General features: G+C 39.6%; 1 protein-coding gene across 8 annotated transcripts in view; it reads left to right on the forward strand.

Annotated features, from left to right (window-relative positions):
* The window catches only part of ADARB1 (adenosine deaminase RNA specific B1), a 72,555-nt gene that overhangs the window by 43,546 nt on the left and 8,691 nt on the right, over positions 1-20,318 (forward strand). For 7 of the 8 annotated variants that reach the window (XR_016468506.1, XM_090144591.1, XM_090144588.1 and 4 more), the window contains 5 exons: positions 1,209-1,323; positions 4,629-4,797; positions 5,292-5,440; positions 6,342-6,510; positions 17,025-17,206. Coding sequence is in view for 6 of the 8 variants with exons in the window: in XM_090144591.1 (XP_090000717.1) it covers positions 1,209-1,323; positions 4,629-4,797; positions 5,292-5,440; positions 6,342-6,510; positions 17,025-17,206 (784 nt within the window). In the remaining 2 variants the exon portion in view is untranslated. Of the gene's footprint in view, positions 1-1,208; positions 1,324-4,628; positions 4,798-5,291; positions 5,441-6,341; positions 6,511-7,956; positions 8,085-17,024; positions 17,207-20,318 lie in introns of those variants that run through there. The other variant, XR_016468507.1, reaches the window with a different exon arrangement.

The raw sequence follows: 20,318 nt of genomic DNA on the forward strand, positions 1-20,318 counted from the left end.
GCTCTTTCTATTAATATGGCTTCATATTTCAGTATCCTGGAGTCTGTTAGCTGCCTTTCTGCCTTCTGATTAAAGCATATTCTTTACTTGGTGAGGGTCAGTTGTCCTCCAAAGGCGAATTTCCTGCTTTCTTCCACCGATAAGGCAGTTGTTGCCAGTACCTGAAAAAATTCTGGCAATCCACAGGATACAGAATCTAGTAATTTAGACAGGTATGCTATAAGTTTTCTTTTGTCTTCCCATTTTTGGGTTAAGACTCCTAAAGCAGCACCCTCACTTACGGGTATAGAGATGAAATGGTTTATCCAGGGCAAGAAGAACCAAACTGATGTGTCACCAAATCTTGTTTCAGTTTTTCCACCATTTCTTTTGCTTCTTCTGTCTAATTTAATGCATTGGGTTCTTCTAATAGTTTGAGATGAGATTTCTTTGTTTTTTAGGCATGTTTTTATCCCCAGTCTACAATACCCAGTTAAACTTAGGAATTTTCTTAATTTCTTGATTGTTCTGGGAAGATGAAGTCACACAGTTCCCTGAATCCTTTCGGAGTTTATTCTCTACTTGCAAGTTTTCCTTCAGGTGAAAGAGATAGGTCTTCCTAATTTTGAGATAGGTATGCTATACAAGTGGCACTCTTAAATTTGCAAGTATCTTGTTTTTAAAAAAGAAGATGATTTAACCACTATTGAAAAGAAATTAATTCTTAGTATGTAGTAGCCAGGTAGTTCATTTGACTGTTATAAAAGTTTTCCATGTCAGTTTGAAGAGGCTGGGTTTTACACTTCTTTCTTCCTGTCAGGTCCAGTGTTGATGCTGAAATGATGTATTTTGAGGTTTGAGTGTGAAAATATTGACTCATCTATGCAGTTTATGCAGTTGTTCTGCTAATCTAATGTTCATAATATCATGAACATTAGATACTTTGATGCTTGACTTAGGGTTGCGTGACCCTGTTTTAAAAGGTGTGAAGCACACAGAACTCTACTCCATATAAAGAGTGTTCAGTGTGCCTGAAAATTAGACCTGGCCCATCCTTGACGTACTGAAGATGCTTCAAAATCTTTGCCTATTTTCAAAATGAACAATGCAAGCACTTTTAATCTGTTGTGTTGAATCATTCAAAAATGCAGATCTTTATAACATAGTGCAGTTGTATTTTTTTTAAAGTTATTTAATTTTCTAATGTGCATTTCTGTGTGATCCAACAGGTTTTAGCTGATGCTGTTGCACGCTTGGTTGTAGATAAATTCAGTGATTTGACAGAAAATTTCACATCTCCACATGCACGTAGAAAAGTCCTTGCTGGAATTGTCATGACAACAGGTAAAGAAAAAAGTACTGTTTTAACTGTCTAACCACCAAAGCTTTGTTTGTATTGTAAGAAACTATGGGGTTTTTTTTTTCAGTCAACCAGTATTGAAGTATATGTTTACTGTTTAATCCAGAATGTGCACTAAATATAGCAATTAAATATTGGCTAAGGATGATTAGTCTGTTTCCTGAGTTGCTGTCTTCTGTGTAGTTGAGACTACTGAGGTAACTCACAGTCTACAAAATAGATCTTTTTAAAGTACTTTTTAGAATGAAGTATGGAACTTTTTGAAAATAAGTCTAAAATACATTTCATCACATTGTTCACACAGATGGCATTCTTGTTTTTGGCATATTATGTAAGATACTATGCTTGCTTTCCAAGTCTTCAAAATTTTGCATGTTGTTTAGTTAGTTGTGCTGTATTTCATTCTCAGTGCTTTGTGTCTCAGTTGTTTTAATAAAAAAGAAAGCACCTTGTGTTTCAGCAGCTGCTTCTAGTGTGCATGTGCAAACAGCAATATTGTCACGGGTCTCTGGTTGCTGTCCTGAGATATGTGTTCTGCCAGAACACTGAGAACAGTGAATCTTCATCCTAAACTGAATTCTGTCCCTGAATTTTCCTTAGGTTAAGGTTTATCTTTTTCTTCAGTCCAGCTGATCCTTTGCAATGGGCACTTCATTTTGTGCCTGTCATGAGGTGCCTCCACTTAGCTGTACAAATCAGACCAAGGTCGGGGATAAACATGCAGCCACATTTCTTTTGGATGGCCTTTATGCAGCTATGTGCTGTGAACTTTATTCTTGTTCTTTTGGGTTGAATGTTAGCTTCTGTTTTCTTGGGTAGCGCCAGCCCTTTCCTACTGTGGGGATATTTGTAGGGGCCTTCCAATTTCATTTCTGAAGTCACGGGGTGTTAGTTAAGGTGGAAAGTAATGCATACTTTAGAACAAGAGTGTGACCTGGAGACCTTTGGCCCAAGCCATGTTGCCAGAATATCTCTGGCTGGGTTGACCCTGTCCAGCAGCCAAACACCCATCCGGCTTCTTACTCAGTGCCCACTTTCAGGGAGTGGAGAGAAGATGGAAGGAAGGTGAGAAGTCTTGAGGACTGAGATAATGATAGTTTATTAGGGAAGCAAAAGCTGCTTGTAGAAGCAAAGCAAGGAAACCACAAGATCACAGAATAATTCTGCAACATTGACTGTTGTAGAAGTCTGACAGGTATGACGGAAGTAAACATTATAGCGTTGACCATTTCTGACCAACTGCACCACTCAGCTCACAGATGAAAGCAAGCTGAGTGATACAGTTGACGCGCTAGAGGGAAGGGATGCTATCTAGAGGGAAGGGATACTATCTAGACGGACCTGGACAGGCTTGAGGGGTGGGTCTGTGCCAACCTCATGCAGTTCAAGGCCAAGTGCAAGGTCTTGCATCTGGATTGGGGCAATCCCAAGCACAAATACAGACTGGGTGGAGAGTGGCTTGAGCGCAGCCTTGAGGAGAAGGATCTGGCAGTTGTCCATTGATGAAAACCGCAACAGGAGCCAGCAATGTGCACTCGCAGCCCAGAAGGCCAGCCGTATGCTAGGTTGCATCAAGAGAAGCATGACCAGCAGATTGAAGGAGGTGATTTTGCCCCTCTGCTCTGTTCTTGTGAGACCTCACCTGGAGTATCACATCCAGTTCTGGAGCCCACAATACAAGAAGGACATGGAGCTGTTGGAGCAGGTCCAGAGGAGGGCCACGATGATGATCAGAGGGCTGGAGCTCTAACTTCAGAGGGCTGAAGCCTAACTTCTCTGACATCCCTAGTTTTCATGAAGTATCATATGAACCATAAAAGCGCTTTTAATACAGGTCCTTAAATGTAAGCCTGTAAAAAATTCTGCTGTCTTCTGGAAGATTTAAAAGAAGCCCTGAGTGTGAATGTCTTCCATCACTGACTTTGTACTTCAGGTAAATTCCACGTGTGTATGGAGTTAGACACCAAAATATTTCCTGGAGCCCATCTGATGAGAAACTGCTAGAGAGGAAAAGAATCTGGGGAGACCTTATAGCAGCCTTTCAGTCCTTAAAAGGAGGCCTACGGGAAAACTGGGGAGAATTCTTTATCAGGGAGTGTAATGATAAGACATGAGATAACAGTTTTAATCGATAAAAATGAGGTTTAGATTGGATATAAGGAAGAAATTCTTCACAATGAAGTTGGTGAGGCACTGGAACAGTCTACATGGAAGTTATGGGTGCCCCATCCCTGGCAGTACTCAAGGCCGGACTGGATGGGGCTTTGGGCAACCTGGGCTGGGTGATGCCCCACGGATAGGGGTCCCATGGGCAGGGGTTGGGACTGGGTGAACTTTAAGGTCCATTCCAAGCCAAGTCATTCTGTGATTCTGTGGTTCTGTGATTCATAACAATGACCAATCTGTGAAGAACATGCTGTAGAACTGTATTTCTTTTTTCTTTTTTTTCTAATTTCACCATATTTAGCAAGGTTTTATTGCATCTGTGTCCAACATTATCAGAAAAGACATTTGCCCAAAGAATCCAGATGTTAGTTAACATGCAAATGCATTTTGATTAACTCAAGAACTAGCTTTACATGGATTTAGAAATGGGTTTCTCATAAGTAAGTTCAGTATCTAGAGGGTGCCTGGACTCCCTTGCACAGCTGTTCTGTGTTGTAGCAGTGAAGTAGTTCCCAATTCTCCACCTGCAGGAGATGGGGCAGCTGGCCTCATCCATTTTTGTCAAGGCTGTACTTCAATGAATATTTATTTCATAAGCAGTGAGAGCTGGTAGGACTGTCCTCTTTATGGTGTAATTTGCTTTATTTTGATGGATGGATGTAAGGCTCTGATCTATCTTTCTGAATTCTGAATGGAGCTGACCTTTTTTTTTAATTTAATGACAAAGGTACTTTTTTTGTATAGAAAACACAAAAAATATTTTTAAGTTCTGTTGTGCCGAATTATTTAACACCAAGGAATACATCTCAAGAAGTCCTGTACTGCTGATAAGTTCTGCAGTGGCTTAAGCACTCAAACTTCCTTCGTTCTTAGTTTTACCTTTCATGTTTCAATTTCTAACTTATCTGAACTCCAAAATGAAGAACTCTCAAGAACCATAGGCCATACTGGATAAGTCTGTATAAACCTTTTGCTTTTAAGAAAGAATAAGAAAGAATCATAAGAAAAATTTTCTTTGAAAGAGGAACAGAGTAAAAAAGAGCCTTGTTTGAATTCTACAGGAAATTCTCTTGCTAGATTGTTTGTGATTTTAATTGTATCTTCTAAAATTTTGTTTTTCCAGGTGCGGATGTGAAAGATGCTCTGGTAATAAGTGTTTCTACAGGAACAAAATGCATTAATGGTGAATACATGAGCGATCGTGGTCTTGCATTAAACGATTGCCATGCAGAAATTGTATCCCGACGGTGCCTGCTTAAATTTCTGTATACGCAACTTGAGCTTTATCTAAGGTAAGCTTATGGGAAGATAAGCTGGCCCCATTCAGTTGAAAAGCTGTTAAAAATGTATCTTTTAATAATTTCAGTGTGAAACACTTGTTCTAAAGTGGCCTGCTGAAACAAACTGATGTGCAAAGTACCACTTGTTGCATTAGGATGTTTAACTGAGAACTCATGATCTCTACCCTAAAGTTTGACATGAACAGAGCCTGTATTTGTTTCATTGTCAATCCTGAGAAGGAAAACATGTAAATCAAAGTCATCTCAAGTGGTCTAATGCATGATGTTGTTTTGTTTTCTGAGAAGTCTCCAAAGCCCATTGTGATGGACGTAAAGGGCTCTATATATCTTCTCCATTCACTTTTCATTCTGTAATAACTTGTTAGAGTTATACTGCAAAATTTCCAGACATCTTGTGTTTGTTTTTAATGCCTGTTAGGACCAAGCAGCTTATGTTATTTATGTATTAATTTTCTTTTTGACTTTAGCTTTATTCTCTGTTTCAGCAATAAAGATGATCAGGAAAAATCCATTTTTATCAAATCAGAGCGAGGCGGTTTTAAACTGAAGGAGAATGTGCAGTTCCATCTTTATATCAGCACATCTCCTTGTGGAGATGCTAGAATTTTCTCACCACATGAAGCAGCACAAGAGGGTACGACAGCATAATATTCTAGTATTGGTGTTTAAAGTATTATTTGAGCATGTGGAAGTGACATGGTTGAAATTCAGGCATCTTCTTTTCTCTTAGTGCAGATGTGTATTAGTCAAAGATCTGAGCTGTTCTTACTGTATTGTGGAATTTAGATATAGACTGATCATCCACATGGTCCACATGTTGGCCTTCCAATATATGAAGGGAGCTTATAAACAGGAGGGGGAACGGATGTTTATGAGGGTGGACAGTGATAGGACAAGGGGGAATGGTTTTAAACTGAGATGGGAGGTTTAGGTTAGATATTAGGAGGAAGTTTTCCACACAGAGGGTGGTGAGTTACTGGAACAGGTTGCCTAAGGAGGTTGTGGATGCCTCATCCCTGCAGGCATTCAAGGCCAAGCTGGATGTGGCTCTGGGCACCTGGTCTGGTGGTTGGTGACCCTGCACATAGCAGGGGGTTGGAACTGGATGATCTTTGAAGTCCTTTTCAACCCAGGCCATTCTGTGATTCCATGATTCTGTGATTCTGTGGTCTTCAAGAGACTGATTGCCAGCAAGGATAAGGCAGTGATTCAGCAAGCATTCTTACAAAACGAATCTAGCCATCTCGGTTTCTATTTTTAATGGTTGTTCTCTGTCCTGGTTTGTTAATTGACTTCATTTTAATATTCAAATGCCCAAAACACTATTTAAGAATTGCCTGCTGACTGCGCTTCCTGATGGAAAGCTTGGCTTAACTGCAGTTTTAGAAGACATTATGCATGTGTTGCTGTAACTAAATTGTAAGGAATGATAGAAATTGTTATGCAGACTTTAATAGACTCTTCTCATTTAATGCTGTATGTAGAATACCTTGAGAATGTTTCTTGTTTGATTGTAAGTAACTTTTGTCATTTAGATCAAGGGGACAGACATCCAAACCGCAAAGCGAGAGGACAGCTACGAACAAAAATAGAATCTGGGGAAGGGACGATCCCTGTGCGCTCTACTACCACCATCCAAACATGGGATGGAGTATTGCAAGGAGAAAGGCTACTTACTATGTCATGCAGTGACAAGATAGCAAGGTGAGAGACTAAAGAACTGTTTTTTGTACTGTTGCCTTTTATTGCTGAATAAGACAGGAGGGTTGCATGGCAGCTATAATGAATGTGCAGGCTGTTGATTGCTTTCATTGCTTAGCCATAGCATGTCTGTAATTCCAGTGATAAAGTTCTGATTCCTCACCAGCAGTTGGTGTCAGACCTCCTGCTGGCTTCAGAAGTGAGATGAAAACATTATGTGTCATTTCAGGTACTTCAAGTCATGACAGCTTTGTTTTGTATTTCTATCACAGGAAAATATCAGAGGAATTCCTTTTCCCCCCTAGTCCCAACGTAGCATTAGCAAAAGAGTGTGATAAATGTATTACATTAGTTAAATTTGAATGAAATGTTCTGGTGGTGTACAGCCTTGTGTATCAATGGGACATATGTATTCCATGGACAGATTTAGATTTATACTATTGTAATAGAGAGAGTATATATATAACTATAAATATATATGAAGTATAAATAAAAAAACAAAATATATTTTATGTATACAGTATATATATATATACTTATGTATAAGTGTGTATATATGTGTCCAGTTAATTGATGGGCACTTTTAATTTCTAACTTTATAATTATTTAAACTTTAGTTTCAGTATTTTTACTGTAATTAAATATTTTGTTTCCAGTACAAGTACTTTTATTTATATTTTATCCAGTACCTTCTTTCTTATCATTTTTGAGAGGCAAATATTGAGAGATTGAAAGATTATTTTTTTTTAAATTGGGAATGGACAGGTGATAACCACCAAATTTAGAAGTAGCATCCTTAAAAAAAAGTGCCAGACATCTAGGAGAGCTGCTGGAAAATTGTAATTTTTTTAAAATGAGTCTGTGTGTGCAGACTCTTTTTTTTGTGTGTGAAATAGATAGGAAATACCAAGTTTTTTTGGCTGAATATATTTCAGTTGTTTTATAAGTAAAATAGCTGTGCTGTTTTGTCTAATCACAGTCTGATGCCAAATTTATTAAGTGTATTTTAACATAGAAAGATATATTTGAACTATAATTATGAATGGTGTACATCAAATTAAAAAACACAGGATGAATTTTAAGTAATTGCTTTTTTCCTCTAGTCTTGTCTCAAGTAATCATCATCCCCACCAAAGAAAGACATTTTACTTCAGTATAAAATCCCTCTAACATAAATGATTAAGACCTTTCAGAAGCTAGGGCAGTAGGTTGTTGAGAAGTAGTTCTACAAAAGTGACATTGAAATTTTTTTAATAATATTTTCAATAATTTGCAAGACAGGTTTCCCAGCTTCAATCAATGGCTTCCTCTAACCATCCAATGTGGTACTCAAGCTACATTCGTTGACTTCTATTATTGCATCATCATTGCTGTTAGTGAAAATAAAAAATGAAGGCAGTTATTGAGCTAGAACACATTTGACTATTTTGTTGATTTTGTGTGATGCAGAACAGAATTCATCTCTCGCTTGCGTAGCTAGCTGTCACCTGTCCTTGGGGCTAATGGGAATAATTTTGTTTGTGCCAGTGAAGGAAGCAAATAGAACCCTTTGACACAGAACAAAGACTGTATGACGGGTAAGGAGGCCCAAATTTTCATATTCTTTTTTTTCTTCATTTTTTTCCTTTTTACATTTCCCTGACACTTATGACCATGTTTTGTCCATTTAAATTTGAAAGAATGCATTGCTTTGTAGTTTCCAGCAGTCAGTACTCCAGAACGCCCTTGCCCTGTGTGCTTCCACTGAGGTTTCCCAAAGGTTCACAGTGCCAGTCTGGAAAATGCATGGTTAAGTACTGTGTGGAGGATTACATGGGCAGTCCAGAGCAGGAAGACTCCTTCTGTATGAACAGATGTATCTGTGTGGATTGTGTGGATTATGTGCATAACCTAAGCTACTATTGTCAGCCTCTGAGTGCTTCTTTATCCTGCAAAGAAATGCTAAAAAATACAATTTCTCCAGTGACTGCTGCTCATTACAGTGATGGGCCAAGCCCACCATTAGTAATGGGTGAGATCTAATGCAAGAGTTAATGAGCATCCTGGGCTGACTGTACTTTGGCAGGTTTAGCCATTTCAAGCCAGGGCTTGTGTTGTGCCAGGGCTTGAGGTAGTGCATGTGAAACAGCTCTTGAATCTGCTGCTTTGCTCCAGCTAGCTCAGCTCACCTCATTCTTCCTTAGCTGGGGGCATCCCTTTCTCTCCCTAAGTAACCTCCTGGGAAAGCACTTTGTACTTGTGGTGGGAGAGGCAGGAAAAAAGATAAAAAGTCAAGAGATTGATAGCTGTGCTTTAGGTAGAAAGGAAATGAGGGGTGCTGTACCCTTAATGATTTTGCCAGATAAAAAGCTGTGGAAAACAGCAACAGGCTTGTGTAGGTAAAAGAATATACTCTCATCTGGCTCAGGAGCATCTGAAGAGGATTATCCCAGTGTCTTGGTGACATTTCAGAGCAACTTTATTCTATGACAAGAGCACCTGTTTGGTGGCATTATATGTATGCATTTGTCTTAAAAAAAGATCCTAAGCTTGTTCCATAGTACTTCATTATGTATATTTTTGTCCTTTTTGATATGTTTTTTTGTGTACATTCATTTGAAGCTTTTTGGCTTCAAATAAATAGTTAATTTCTCACCAAACATTAAGACAGCAAACCAAATCATGGTTTGCTGTCTTAATAAGAAGACTTAATTTGTTTTTTTTTTTAACCCTATTTCCTTGCTAGGAAGGCTCTGGGATTTGAGAAGTGATTTAATTGAGAAGTGGTTCAGTTGTGTAAAGGGGAAGTCATTGGTGCTCTTCTACCATGGAAGAAGGAAAAATATTACTTCATTGCTGTGCAAGAACATCATGTACCTGCGTACTGACTTTGTTTTCTGTTGTTTACAGTGTCACATCCAAATGGAAGTTTGTAACTCTGTCTTTCTGTTTATTCCTTTGATGGCTTCTCGGTCATGACCCCACCACCTAGGTGGAGACTAATGAGTTGGCACAAAACAAACTTGAAAATTCTCTGTGTGCTCACTAAAGGCTGTATGTTCAGCAGCTGCCTATGCAGCTTTTTTTGAGTTTCAGAGTTATTCTGAATGGAAAGCTCCATGGTAGAGCTGGTGCACTTTCTGAACAGCACTAGGAAGAAAATTTCTTCTGAGCAGGTCTTAGTCCACGTGGCTGATTTGAATGCCTTGCTTGTGATATGTAATGGCTGTGCAACACCTAGATTAAAAACCTCAGAGAAAGAGGTAGGAAACCACCACCCAGTATGTATCATCACGTTACCATGCGAACCAGTGACACATGCTTAGCAATGTGCCACAGATCCAGACAACACCAGAAACGCTGGGACAAATCAGAGCTGTCTGTGAACAGCCTAGATGTTCAGCTGCAAGTGAAGATAAATCTTACTGCCTGTAGTTGAAAATCTGACCTTGGAATGAGTAGAAAGATGCTTTTGAGAAGAGCTTCTGCCAAAGACTGTGGACTTGTGCTTATTGATGTAAATTGTGGTGACTACACCAGCTGAAGAAAAAGACTGTACATGAAGATGTTGCTGCCTGTTGATACCGTGGCTCAAGAAAGGAAGACTGATCATAGAGACTGAGTTAATCTCTTCAGAAAGCAAAGAGAAATCAGGTTTACACATGAGAGAAAGGAGAGAGAGGAGAGAGGGGTTAGGTGAATTAAATCAGCTCTGCCTGTTCCATCTGCAGGGAACAGCATGTAAGTGGTGAATATACAAGGGCTGCTCCACAAGTGATGCCTCCTATTTTATGATGTTGGCCCATGGTGTCAGAGGCGGATGGTGGTGGTAGAGGTTGAATCAATATTCCATTACATTTTGATGCTGTGTGACAGATGGCAGCAGAGGGGCATCTGACATGAAAGTGTATATGGAGCAAAGGTGTGCTATTCTTCCTTGAGGAAAAAATTGCACCCACTGACATTCATTAATGCTTGCTGAACGTTTATGAAGACGAACAGTGGATGTGAGCACAGTGAGGCAGTGGGTAGTGCATTTCAGCAGTGGCAATAGGGGGCCACTTCTGTTGCAGGTTCTGACACACGTGGCGTGCAAGCTATTGTTCATGGCTGGTGCAAGTGCATGGCTAATGATAGTGATTATGCTGAAAAATAGTGTTTTGTAGCTGAGAATGTACTCTATCAAATAGTGTTATTGTGCTCTTTGTATCTGTTCTAGTTTCTGTGAAAATTATACCTGTAAATAAATTTGAGGCTATTAGCAATTAATTTAAACTCCTCAGCAGAACTGTTGTCTTGGGAAAGTTTTGTTCCTGGAGAAGGAAGACATCTGGAGCCTAAAAAGCAAAGATGCCACGTTCTAGCAGCTTTGAGTAGGAGGTAAACTGCACCCTGCTAGGGTTGATAATAGGTGCCATAACAAGATCACAGTGCCAACTAAAAACTTAGTCAACAGCCATATACACTGGTATGGCAAAAGAGGGCGATGTCTGTGCCTTCGAATGGGATACAGGTGCTACAGAGCAATAGCAAGTAATAAAGAAGGAAAATTGCTTTCTAAAAGCAAGCTGTCTCTAAGCTGAGTTTGGGTTTGTGCTTTCCGTGGCATATTTTCTAATGGCAAAACAGTTCTAGGAGCCTACCACTACCCATGCTCAGCTGCTGAACCTCTCTTGCACACTGCCTCTCTCTGTGCTGTCTTTTTATGGAGCTGTGCTGTAAACTAAAGAAAGATTTCACAGTACAAGGCCAGGGATGTTTCAGTGCTGTGACACAGCACAGCTTTGGCAAGCCACAATGCAGGGATAGGACCTGATAGTGCTTTTATGTTCTGACCTTTTGAGAGTCAAGCTGCTCCCCTTTCCTCCCCCCTTTTCAGATTTTTTTTCTTTTTTAAACTTGAGTCATATCACTGCTCTGACTTTACAGGGAGCCTTACAATCACTTTCATAAGAAGACTGAGGAGAATTAAGGTTGTAATATGCAGAGTCCTCTTCAATCAGGCTTAGTGCTGGTAAAACTATAGGGTGCAATTTCATTCTGCAGTTTACAGCATCCTTTCACTGTAATCCTCCCTATGCTTTTTAACCTTTTGAGCTGCTCTGTGACCAAACATATAAACTTACCATTTCTATTTTCTTGTGCCAGAAAAGCAGCAGCAGCTAGTATGTGTGGTGATGGGAATGGAGAAGCTCTTACTCCAGGGACTAAGAAGGGCTGTTGTGGTAGATCAATTTTCCAATCTGAGGAATAAAGAGAACTGTGATTTTGACATGTAGCTTTTGTTTACCTTTTTATGCTTAAGTATTTTTCTGATAATTACTAGAAGAACCTTAGGAAGTGAGGTGCCTCATCAAACATAGTTGTGGTTCTACAACATCTTAGCGAGCCTCTGCTAAGAGCAGTAAAGTACTCAGTGACTGTCTGAAGGAACTTCTGTGTCACAAAAGGCTGCTCAGAATTGCAGAGAGTCAGTTTAGGACAAGTAAACAATCCTTTGAGCTTACTGGCACCACGTCAGGTTGCCTTCGCTTGTGTTGTGCATCATTTCTGGAACTGCAGAGAAAAGGTGAAGGGATATCACATGCTGCTTGACTGTGGGTATCCCTGTCTGCACAAGGTGCCCTAGCTCCCCTTGCACTTGCCAGCCATTTCATTGATGGAGAGCTGTTCAGGCAAATAAAAATGGCCTTTCTTGGATACTGAATAAATCACCATTAACTGTAATGAGGTTGAGACATTCGACTCAAGTAGAGACAGCTCTATTTAAGTGTTGACAGTCTGGAACTAAGTCTTGCGGCTTGTGCTTTGTATCAGCATAAAAGCTGGTATTTAGAATGTCCATGTAGCTTGAAATTTTATGAAGCTTGTGAAAGAAGATCTCTTGGTTCTTGTGGTAACTTAAAATTAGAACATTCAGAATATCATATGAGTGAATATCATCAGAATATGCCATAGAGGGCATATCTTTTATGCTCAGATAGACAGTCTTTTCCTGCAAAAGGTTTTACACAGGAGGGTCTCTCTTTGCCTGCTGAGGCTGTCTTCTATGAAACTCTTATATATGAGCCTGTAGACATGTCAGTATTTCCACTGACATAACGCAGCAGCCATTTTCTGCTTAATCTTGTGCTTTGTTGCTTTTTTTTTTTTTTTTTTTTGTATTGCAAATGTGGTGCTATTTTCCTGTTTTGATGTTGAGAAAAGGTATTGCCTGGGTCTGGTTCACTCTGGTCTGCCCAGTCAGATTTGGACCCAGGATTAAGTAAGTCATTTTATGTGGAAGTTTTGTATTTTTGCCCATGGCTGCTGCAGAAGAGGTTCAAATTACTGAATTAGTGGTGGAGAATTTTCTTCCATTAGCCCTTTCTCAAGCCAACAAACTGTCATACCTGAGCACTGCTCCATGGCCAAGGATCTGCATGCAGTCTGCTGCAATGTGGTGCTGCAGTGTGGCATTGCAGCAGAAAGGTTCCTTTCTGTGTTAGAAATTCAGTGTGAGCACTGGAAGATTTGTGTTTGCAAACTTGATTTATGCAGCTTCAGTTACTCAACTTTTTTCTCATGCTCCTTATATACTAATGTGAAGAAAAAAATGTATTTTTAGGTCTTTCACTGCTTGGTAGAAAAGGTAGAAAAGCTGAATTTATTAACATTTTTTGTAATAAATCTTGCACTCTGTGCTCTGTACCTCGTGGTTTAGAGTGAACCTATACAGAATTTAGTCCATTCACTTCAAAAGAAATTGTGGTTTCAATAAATTGTAGTACTAAATTGATAGCTTTTGTTGACAAATGTTCTGATAAGTCTTGCTTTTGAAATGGAATCAGTTTTACTGTGTCGGGTTTCAGTGGGCCTGTGGCTTTTTGAAAATGGAGGCATCGTATTGGTATAGCTTCTCAGGATGCATCTGTCTGTAGAAGAGGTTTTAGTGTATGTACTAAAAGGAGTGAGAAATTCTTGTTAGCCAGAAAGAAGTACAGCCTAAATAGGAACAAGAAAGTCTCTGTGTAATCCTTCCTTTCTGCCACTGTTGCAATGTATAGAACTTATTTTAAGTTCTGTGTTTATCTGAGTCACTACCAGTTTCTAAAAGAATGATGTATTTCTCTAGATAATTGCATATTATTTCATTAAAACAATTGAAATTTAAAGCAAATGCTATAAACTCAACCATCATCCAACCCCAGCCAGTAGATTTTAAGAGCCTAAGGCTTTGCACATTTGAGTGTTTTCTACAAACCTTGTTCTTGCAGCAAGCTAGTTGCTCTGAATCCAGGCACACACTGAAGTGGTAGAAGTGATAAAGCTCATTCCAGCAAAACCAGAGGCATGGGCAGTTACTACAGGATAGCAACTGTAGTACAGGTTTGTGTAGTTCACCTTTCAGAAGCTAAGTGCCCAAACTCCTTCTCTCGTTTTAGATTTTGAAAGATTCAAGCTTCAGCTGTCATTTTCTGTGCCAGTCAAGACGACTGGGTGTGGGAGGTGGGAGGAAGCAACAAAACACATGCTCTAGAAATAGTGAACGTGGAAGCCAGGCAAAGGATCTGGCAAAAGTTTGATTTAGGGAGCCAGAGGTATACTCTGACCTTTAAAAAACGTCTATCCATCACTCAAGTACTGTTCAAGAAAAATAAAACCTGATATGCCTAACCAAAAGGGGCTTAAACTGTATGTCTGTAAACTTCAGATAGAACTGTAGGAACCTGTTACCTCCGGCAACCACAGTGTCAAAGGCCACACTGCCTGGGGGCTAGCGATCTGCATTCGCTAGGGCCATAGCAACATTGACACCAATATGATGAAGAAGCAAATGACAATTTATTAAGGCACAACAACCCCTTAAATACACATCCCATTTCGCCTAAGCCCCTTAAGCATGTCACCTGTTACTCACACGATACTCACGATACCCCATTATCGCCTACTACAACACAGCAGGCGGTCCTTTTGCATCACAGCCCGATATCTCGTTAACGCCTACGACAACAGGAACCTAATTTATAATATTACTCTTGAATTTTTTCCAGATGTTTCTTCCATAATATTATCTGCCTGTGTTAGTAGTCCATATGCTTCTCTATGCTTCTTGTAGATAATGCTGCCAATATCAAGACACTATTGCAGTTGATTTGGTACTTGAAGTTCCTCTGTTCCTCTAGTCATGGCAAGATCCATAGAAGGGTGTCTAGGAAGCAATAGTTTTCTCTTGATGCATTTAACGTTATGCTTGACTGTTTTTTGCATTTTCGCCATCACAAAAAATAGGTCTTTATTCAATGTAATATATATATACTTCATTTTTTGTTAGTACAGTATTTTTATTCATACATTCGGGCAAACTTTTTTAATGACAGGTGAGTAAGCTAATACACACTTCTTCCATTTTCATCCTCAGTATAGATATGCAAATAAATTGTTTCATTGGGGTACAATTTTTGTTCTACTCTTTTTTCAACATTTTGCAAGCCAAAATGTGTAGTTCCATTTTTCAAAGTAATGAAACACTTATACTATACAGTTACTAGCCTGAACTGATGATGATGTGTAGCCATGCCCTCCCAGGACAAGGTACAAGATACAGTGTTAACAGAGTCCTCTTTTCTTAGGGCACCTTGTAAGACAGTTTAGGTATACATTTTGTTAAGGACAACCAGTCTATATGAGCACAAGAACTTCCGTTATGCTGTTTTTTATTTTTATTTTTTATTTTTATTTTTTAAAAAACACCAAAACAAATTTGCCTTCTGCTTGTAAATCCAGTTGTCTGGGTGTTGCAGTTGTACTCAGTTAAACAATTGTAATAGTGCCAAATTGTTTGCAAGTATACCTCAGAAGAATGTACAGTGGAAATACTCTACAGGACACCAAGGTTTTAAAGTGTTTCATATGATAGTCACGTACAGATTGGGAGCTAAAACCTGATCAAATTAACAAAGACACAAAAACTCTTCAGTATTTTGCTCCTATGCGTGCTAGACTTGGTCCAGTGTGGATCATAATTATGCAGACAGGGATTTTTGATTGGAATCTGTGGAACAGCTGAAATGGCCAAGAGTATGTGCGCATGGAGATTGCTTTCATCCTGCCCATGAGTATTGCAGCCAAGTACAAATATCCTCTTGGCAGCAGGATGCAGACAGTTTGGTTAGGATTTAAAGAATGAACCTTCCCTTACAGTGATGAGGTACTGAGGTCTTACAGACACAATCCTTGCATTCTGGGATGAATGGTTTGCCAGCTGCCAGGTATCTTGGAGGCACCAGCTACTGTTTGACTGAGGATCATAGAATCACAGGATCACTGAGGTTGGAAAAGATCTCTTAAGATCATCTAGTCCAGCTGTCCACCTACCACCAATATAACCCACTAAACCATGTCCCTAGGTACCACGTCTAGACGTTTCTTGAATACCTTCAGGGATGGTGACTCCAGCTCCCTGGACAGCCTGTTCCAGTGCCCAGTTGCTCTTTTGGAGAAGTTTTTCTTAATGTTGATGTTACAGTTTGGCTTTCTCTGATTGAATGATCCTATCCATCTCTTGCGTTAGGCTGCATCTGCAAAATGAATCACCAGACATGTTAGCAGGGAAATACGGTAATGGAATTTGTTCCTGAAGAGGATGCTGACAGTAGACCTTGGTTGCCTTTCTCAGGATTTTGCTGAGTTGATCTCTGCAATTCTGTCAGGTGTCATAGCCGTGTTACCATAGCCATGTTCTGTTCAAGAGAGGAAGGGTTGAAAGCCGTGTGGAGAAGGACCCAGGGATCCTGATGGATGAAAAACTGAACATGAGCCAGCAGTGTGCTCTTGCAGCTCAGAGGGCCGATGGTATGCTGGGCTCCATCAGAAGAGGGGTGGCCACCAGTGACAGGGAGGTGATTGTCCCTCTCTACTCTGCCCTTGTGAGGTCACATCTGGAAAACTGCATCTGAGTCTGAGGCCCTCAATACAGGAGAGATGTGGAGCTGTTAAAGAGGGCCATGAAGATGGTTAGAGAGCTGGAGTACCTCCCCTATGAAGACAGGCAGGGGGGAGCTGGGCTTGTTCAGCCTGGAGAAGAGAAGGCTGTGGGCAGACCTGATTGTGGTCTTCCAGTATTTAAACAGGAGGTGAGTCAACTTTTTACAAGGGTAGACAGTGATAGGACAAGGGGGAATGGTTCTAAGCACAAGGAGGGAAGGTTTAAATTGGATGTCGGAGGGAAGTTCTGTGCAGAGAGAGAGCTGAGGTGCTGGAACAGCTGCCCAGAGAGGCTGCAGATACTTCTTCCCTGAAGGTGTTCAAGGCCAGATGGATGGGGCCCTGGGCAATCTGGTCTAGTACCAGATCTGGAGGTTTGTGGCTGTGCCTGTGGCAGAGGGATGGAACTCGATGGCCCTTGGGGTCCCTTTCAACCTAAGCCATTCTGTGATACTGTGAAAGTCTGGTCCATTGTGATTGACTGCTGTTATGTCTGGCAGATGTTACTTGTTCCATTAAAAAGAAAGTTTTTTGTTTTGTTTTGTTTTGTTTTGTTTTTCCCTCCCTCTTAGGTGGAACGTATTGGGTATTCAAGGAGCCTTACTTAGCCTCTTTGTGGAGCCAATTTACTTCTCTAGCATCATCTTGGGGAGTTTATATCATGGGGATCATCTATCCAGAGCCGTATACCAGAGGATAGCAGAGATAGAAGATCTACCACCTCTTTATACACTCAACAGACCTTTACTTAGTGGCAAGTATCTAATGGAGAGAGCTGCACCGGTAACTAAGTCTGTTCCAGTAGCATTGTGATTTTGCAGTTTTTCAAAACCTTGGAAATTACATCTTGTGAGTAAATTGGTTTCTGCTTACAACACAGAAGATACGGTGTAAACCTAGTAGGGATACACAAACAGAGCTACCATAGCAAGAACCTGTTGTGAGTTAAAAGATGCCAAAAAAAGCCGGGGTATGAACTGAAGGCACTTTCACCTAATTGCCATCTGGAGTGTGCCTTAGCAACAGGTGAGGCAAGTTGAAGGCCCTGGCTTAATGAAACCTCGTATCATCTATGGGATAGTGTGTTAGCTCTCATTTTCACTTCTCTTATTTGCAGGTATTTATTGAATAGCTAGGTCATTTATCAGTTTTCCAAGATGAAAATATTTGGCTCATTATTTTTAGGCCAGCACCCAACTAAAAGTGGATGAAGAGACGATCTCAGATGTCGCTGATTGTATTTTATTTCGTTATCCATCTCTGTTGGTTGCAGAATTAGCTTTAGATAGCATGGCACCCAAGTTGTTTGCATGACCTAGCTGTAACAATATTTTCATTCTCACTTCATAGTTAATGCACAAATGCTCATTTAGAGCCTGCTGGAATGTCCTGGAGAAACATTTTTACACCTTTTTAAGTATTAGCTGACAGACAGCAAAACAGCCAGCCCTGGCAAGTAACCAGCAGCTGCTGTTGAAACTTCAAGGATTATTCTTTAGCACCACACAGATTATAGACGCTAGTGGGGCTGAGAGTATTTGAACTAATTTAATAAAATAATAATTTAAATAATTTAAAAGGAAAGTTCTAAAGTGTCTTAAAATCTAAAAAAAAAAGCTAGTTACATAATGTCGTGAAAGCTTTAAAACTGAAATCTCTTATACTTCCCGTCATTGTGTGTATTGCGTTGTTCTGTAGAGCCAGGCTTTTGTCACATCTGTTTATTTTCCAGGAAAAAAAAATAATTAAAAAAACCCAGTATTTTAAAGCATGTTTCAAGTTTGACATGGATTTTAAAAATGAACATAGGGAGTTTGTCATGTATTTAATTTATTTTATAAGGATTCTCTGAACTGCAATGTACTATAATGTTAAGTGACATGTATATCCTTATAGTAGCAAGTAATTAATAGAGACAACATGCACAGTTCAAAATATTCTATTGTTATATTGACCTAATAGCCCATGTGTAGAATGTTGCTGATATCTGATATCTGGGAATTTTAAGAAGTTCTTCAGTACAGCAAATTTGGAGCAGGGCACCTTGGCTTTATACAGATCTTTTGTTCTGAAATAGTGTTATCATCTGTCTGTCATGACATAGCATCATCTCTTTAAACAGCTCAGCCAGAACTCCCTGGGCAGTAGAGAGAATTCACAAGTGTCCTCAGCTGTTGAGTTTCATGAAAATGCATGTCTCAAAATGCACAGGAGGCTTGCTTGAGAGGAGACAATCACAAGAATTAGTCTGTTGGATTTCCTTGTGCTGGATTAGTCTTCAAAGCTAGTTTTCTGATCTGTGATGTTGGATCCAAATGGGGCCTAGATGTAGCTACACATCTACTGTTTGACTCACTTATTTCACAGTGTACTCTTACACGGAAATAAACACTGCAGGAGTAACTCTCCCAAATTCCAATCTCTCCCTTATTTGCACCACTGTGGGGTCATTACTTCTTTTTAACAATGGAGTTGACTAAAACAGAAATAGCTATTCAGTTATGGCATTCTGTCTTTCCCCACTGTCTCCCAACTGGTTTAGCTGAGAAAACACTGTAAGAGCTGTTTTTAAATCTCTTATGAGATTACTTCTGTGTCTGCAGGGACAGTTGCGTTAAGATGAACTTACCTACTCTACTGGTAAAAATAATCTTTTCATCAAATGTTCTTTCTTTCTTCATAGGAGATTTTCTACTTATACATCCTTTCCCCATCAAGTTAATTGGAAGCATACATATCAGAGCAGCAGTTTTTCAGCTAAGAGTGCAGAAAACCCTTATGTTGGCAGGAAATTCCTCATATGTATTACCAGCTATTTATCTTCAGTTAATTTCATCTGCCTTGAAGAGAAGTTCCATCTTGTGAACATACCCACACTCTTGCGGGCAGTCTAGATGCAAAAACTCAATTTATTTTTTTGTATTCAACAAGATGTTGACAAACATGGAAGGAATTTCTAGAGATTTTAAATATTCATGCTTCAGCAGCTCTCTGAATGACTACTGTGTTCGTTTTTTTAAATTTATTGAATTTGCTCTTTTGTTTTTTACAAAAAAAAACAAAACAAAACATCCTTTAGCAGACTCTTTGGTGATTTTTCGTGTTTCCTGGTACCTTATCAACTCTTTCACTTTGGTGTTTTTAGCCCCTTACCTCCTTTGGATGAAGCTTGCTGCGAGCTCTGTCAGGCATTGCTAGTATGTACACGCTGACCTAAAGTGGTGATCTTTGATTTTGCCTGGTTATAAGAATATCCAAGAAGAAGTTCAAAGCGATGTTCTCTAAAATATCGTAGTTGTAACACTTTTCAAAGGAGAATGAAATATTTTACTTTCTATCCTGTCTTTCCCTCCCATTACTAGTCTCAGTTAATTGTGTTGCATTCATGTCTAGCTCTTGAGAGAGAAGATATGATCCACCTAAATGACTGTCAGATGCTTTGCTTTTGCAACCTTAGTTTCCTGTTCATGCTGCCTGTGATCTGCCTTCAGAGACTCCTTTGGCATTTTTCCAGGGTTCATGCAGATAAGTGCTGCTTACCAAGGTGTCATTTAAGTGTACTTGAAATTCAGAGTCATTCTTGTTTGTTATGACATCAAAATAACCTAAGAAATGCAGTTGTGTAACTGCTGCTGAAATACATTGCATGCTGGATGTTATGTTCACTGCCATTTTTATCTGAAAATCCTTTCTATACATCCTCCACTGTGCATGAGCAAGGTGGTAGAGAAATGTAAATTGTCTCCAGTGTTTGCTGAAAGAGTTGCTCACACTCTGGACGTGTTGGTCTGGGGAGAGAATCACTCATTAAAGGAAAATGTAGGGCAGGATTTTGTTTTTTAATGGAAATGATCTCTTTCCCAGTA

Source organism: Phasianus colchicus, chromosome 7 (genome assembly GCF_987193195.1).
Source record: "Phasianus colchicus chromosome 7, bPhaCol1.hap1.1, whole genome shotgun sequence".
NCBI lineage: Eukaryota > Metazoa > Chordata > Aves > Galliformes > Phasianidae > Phasianus > Phasianus colchicus.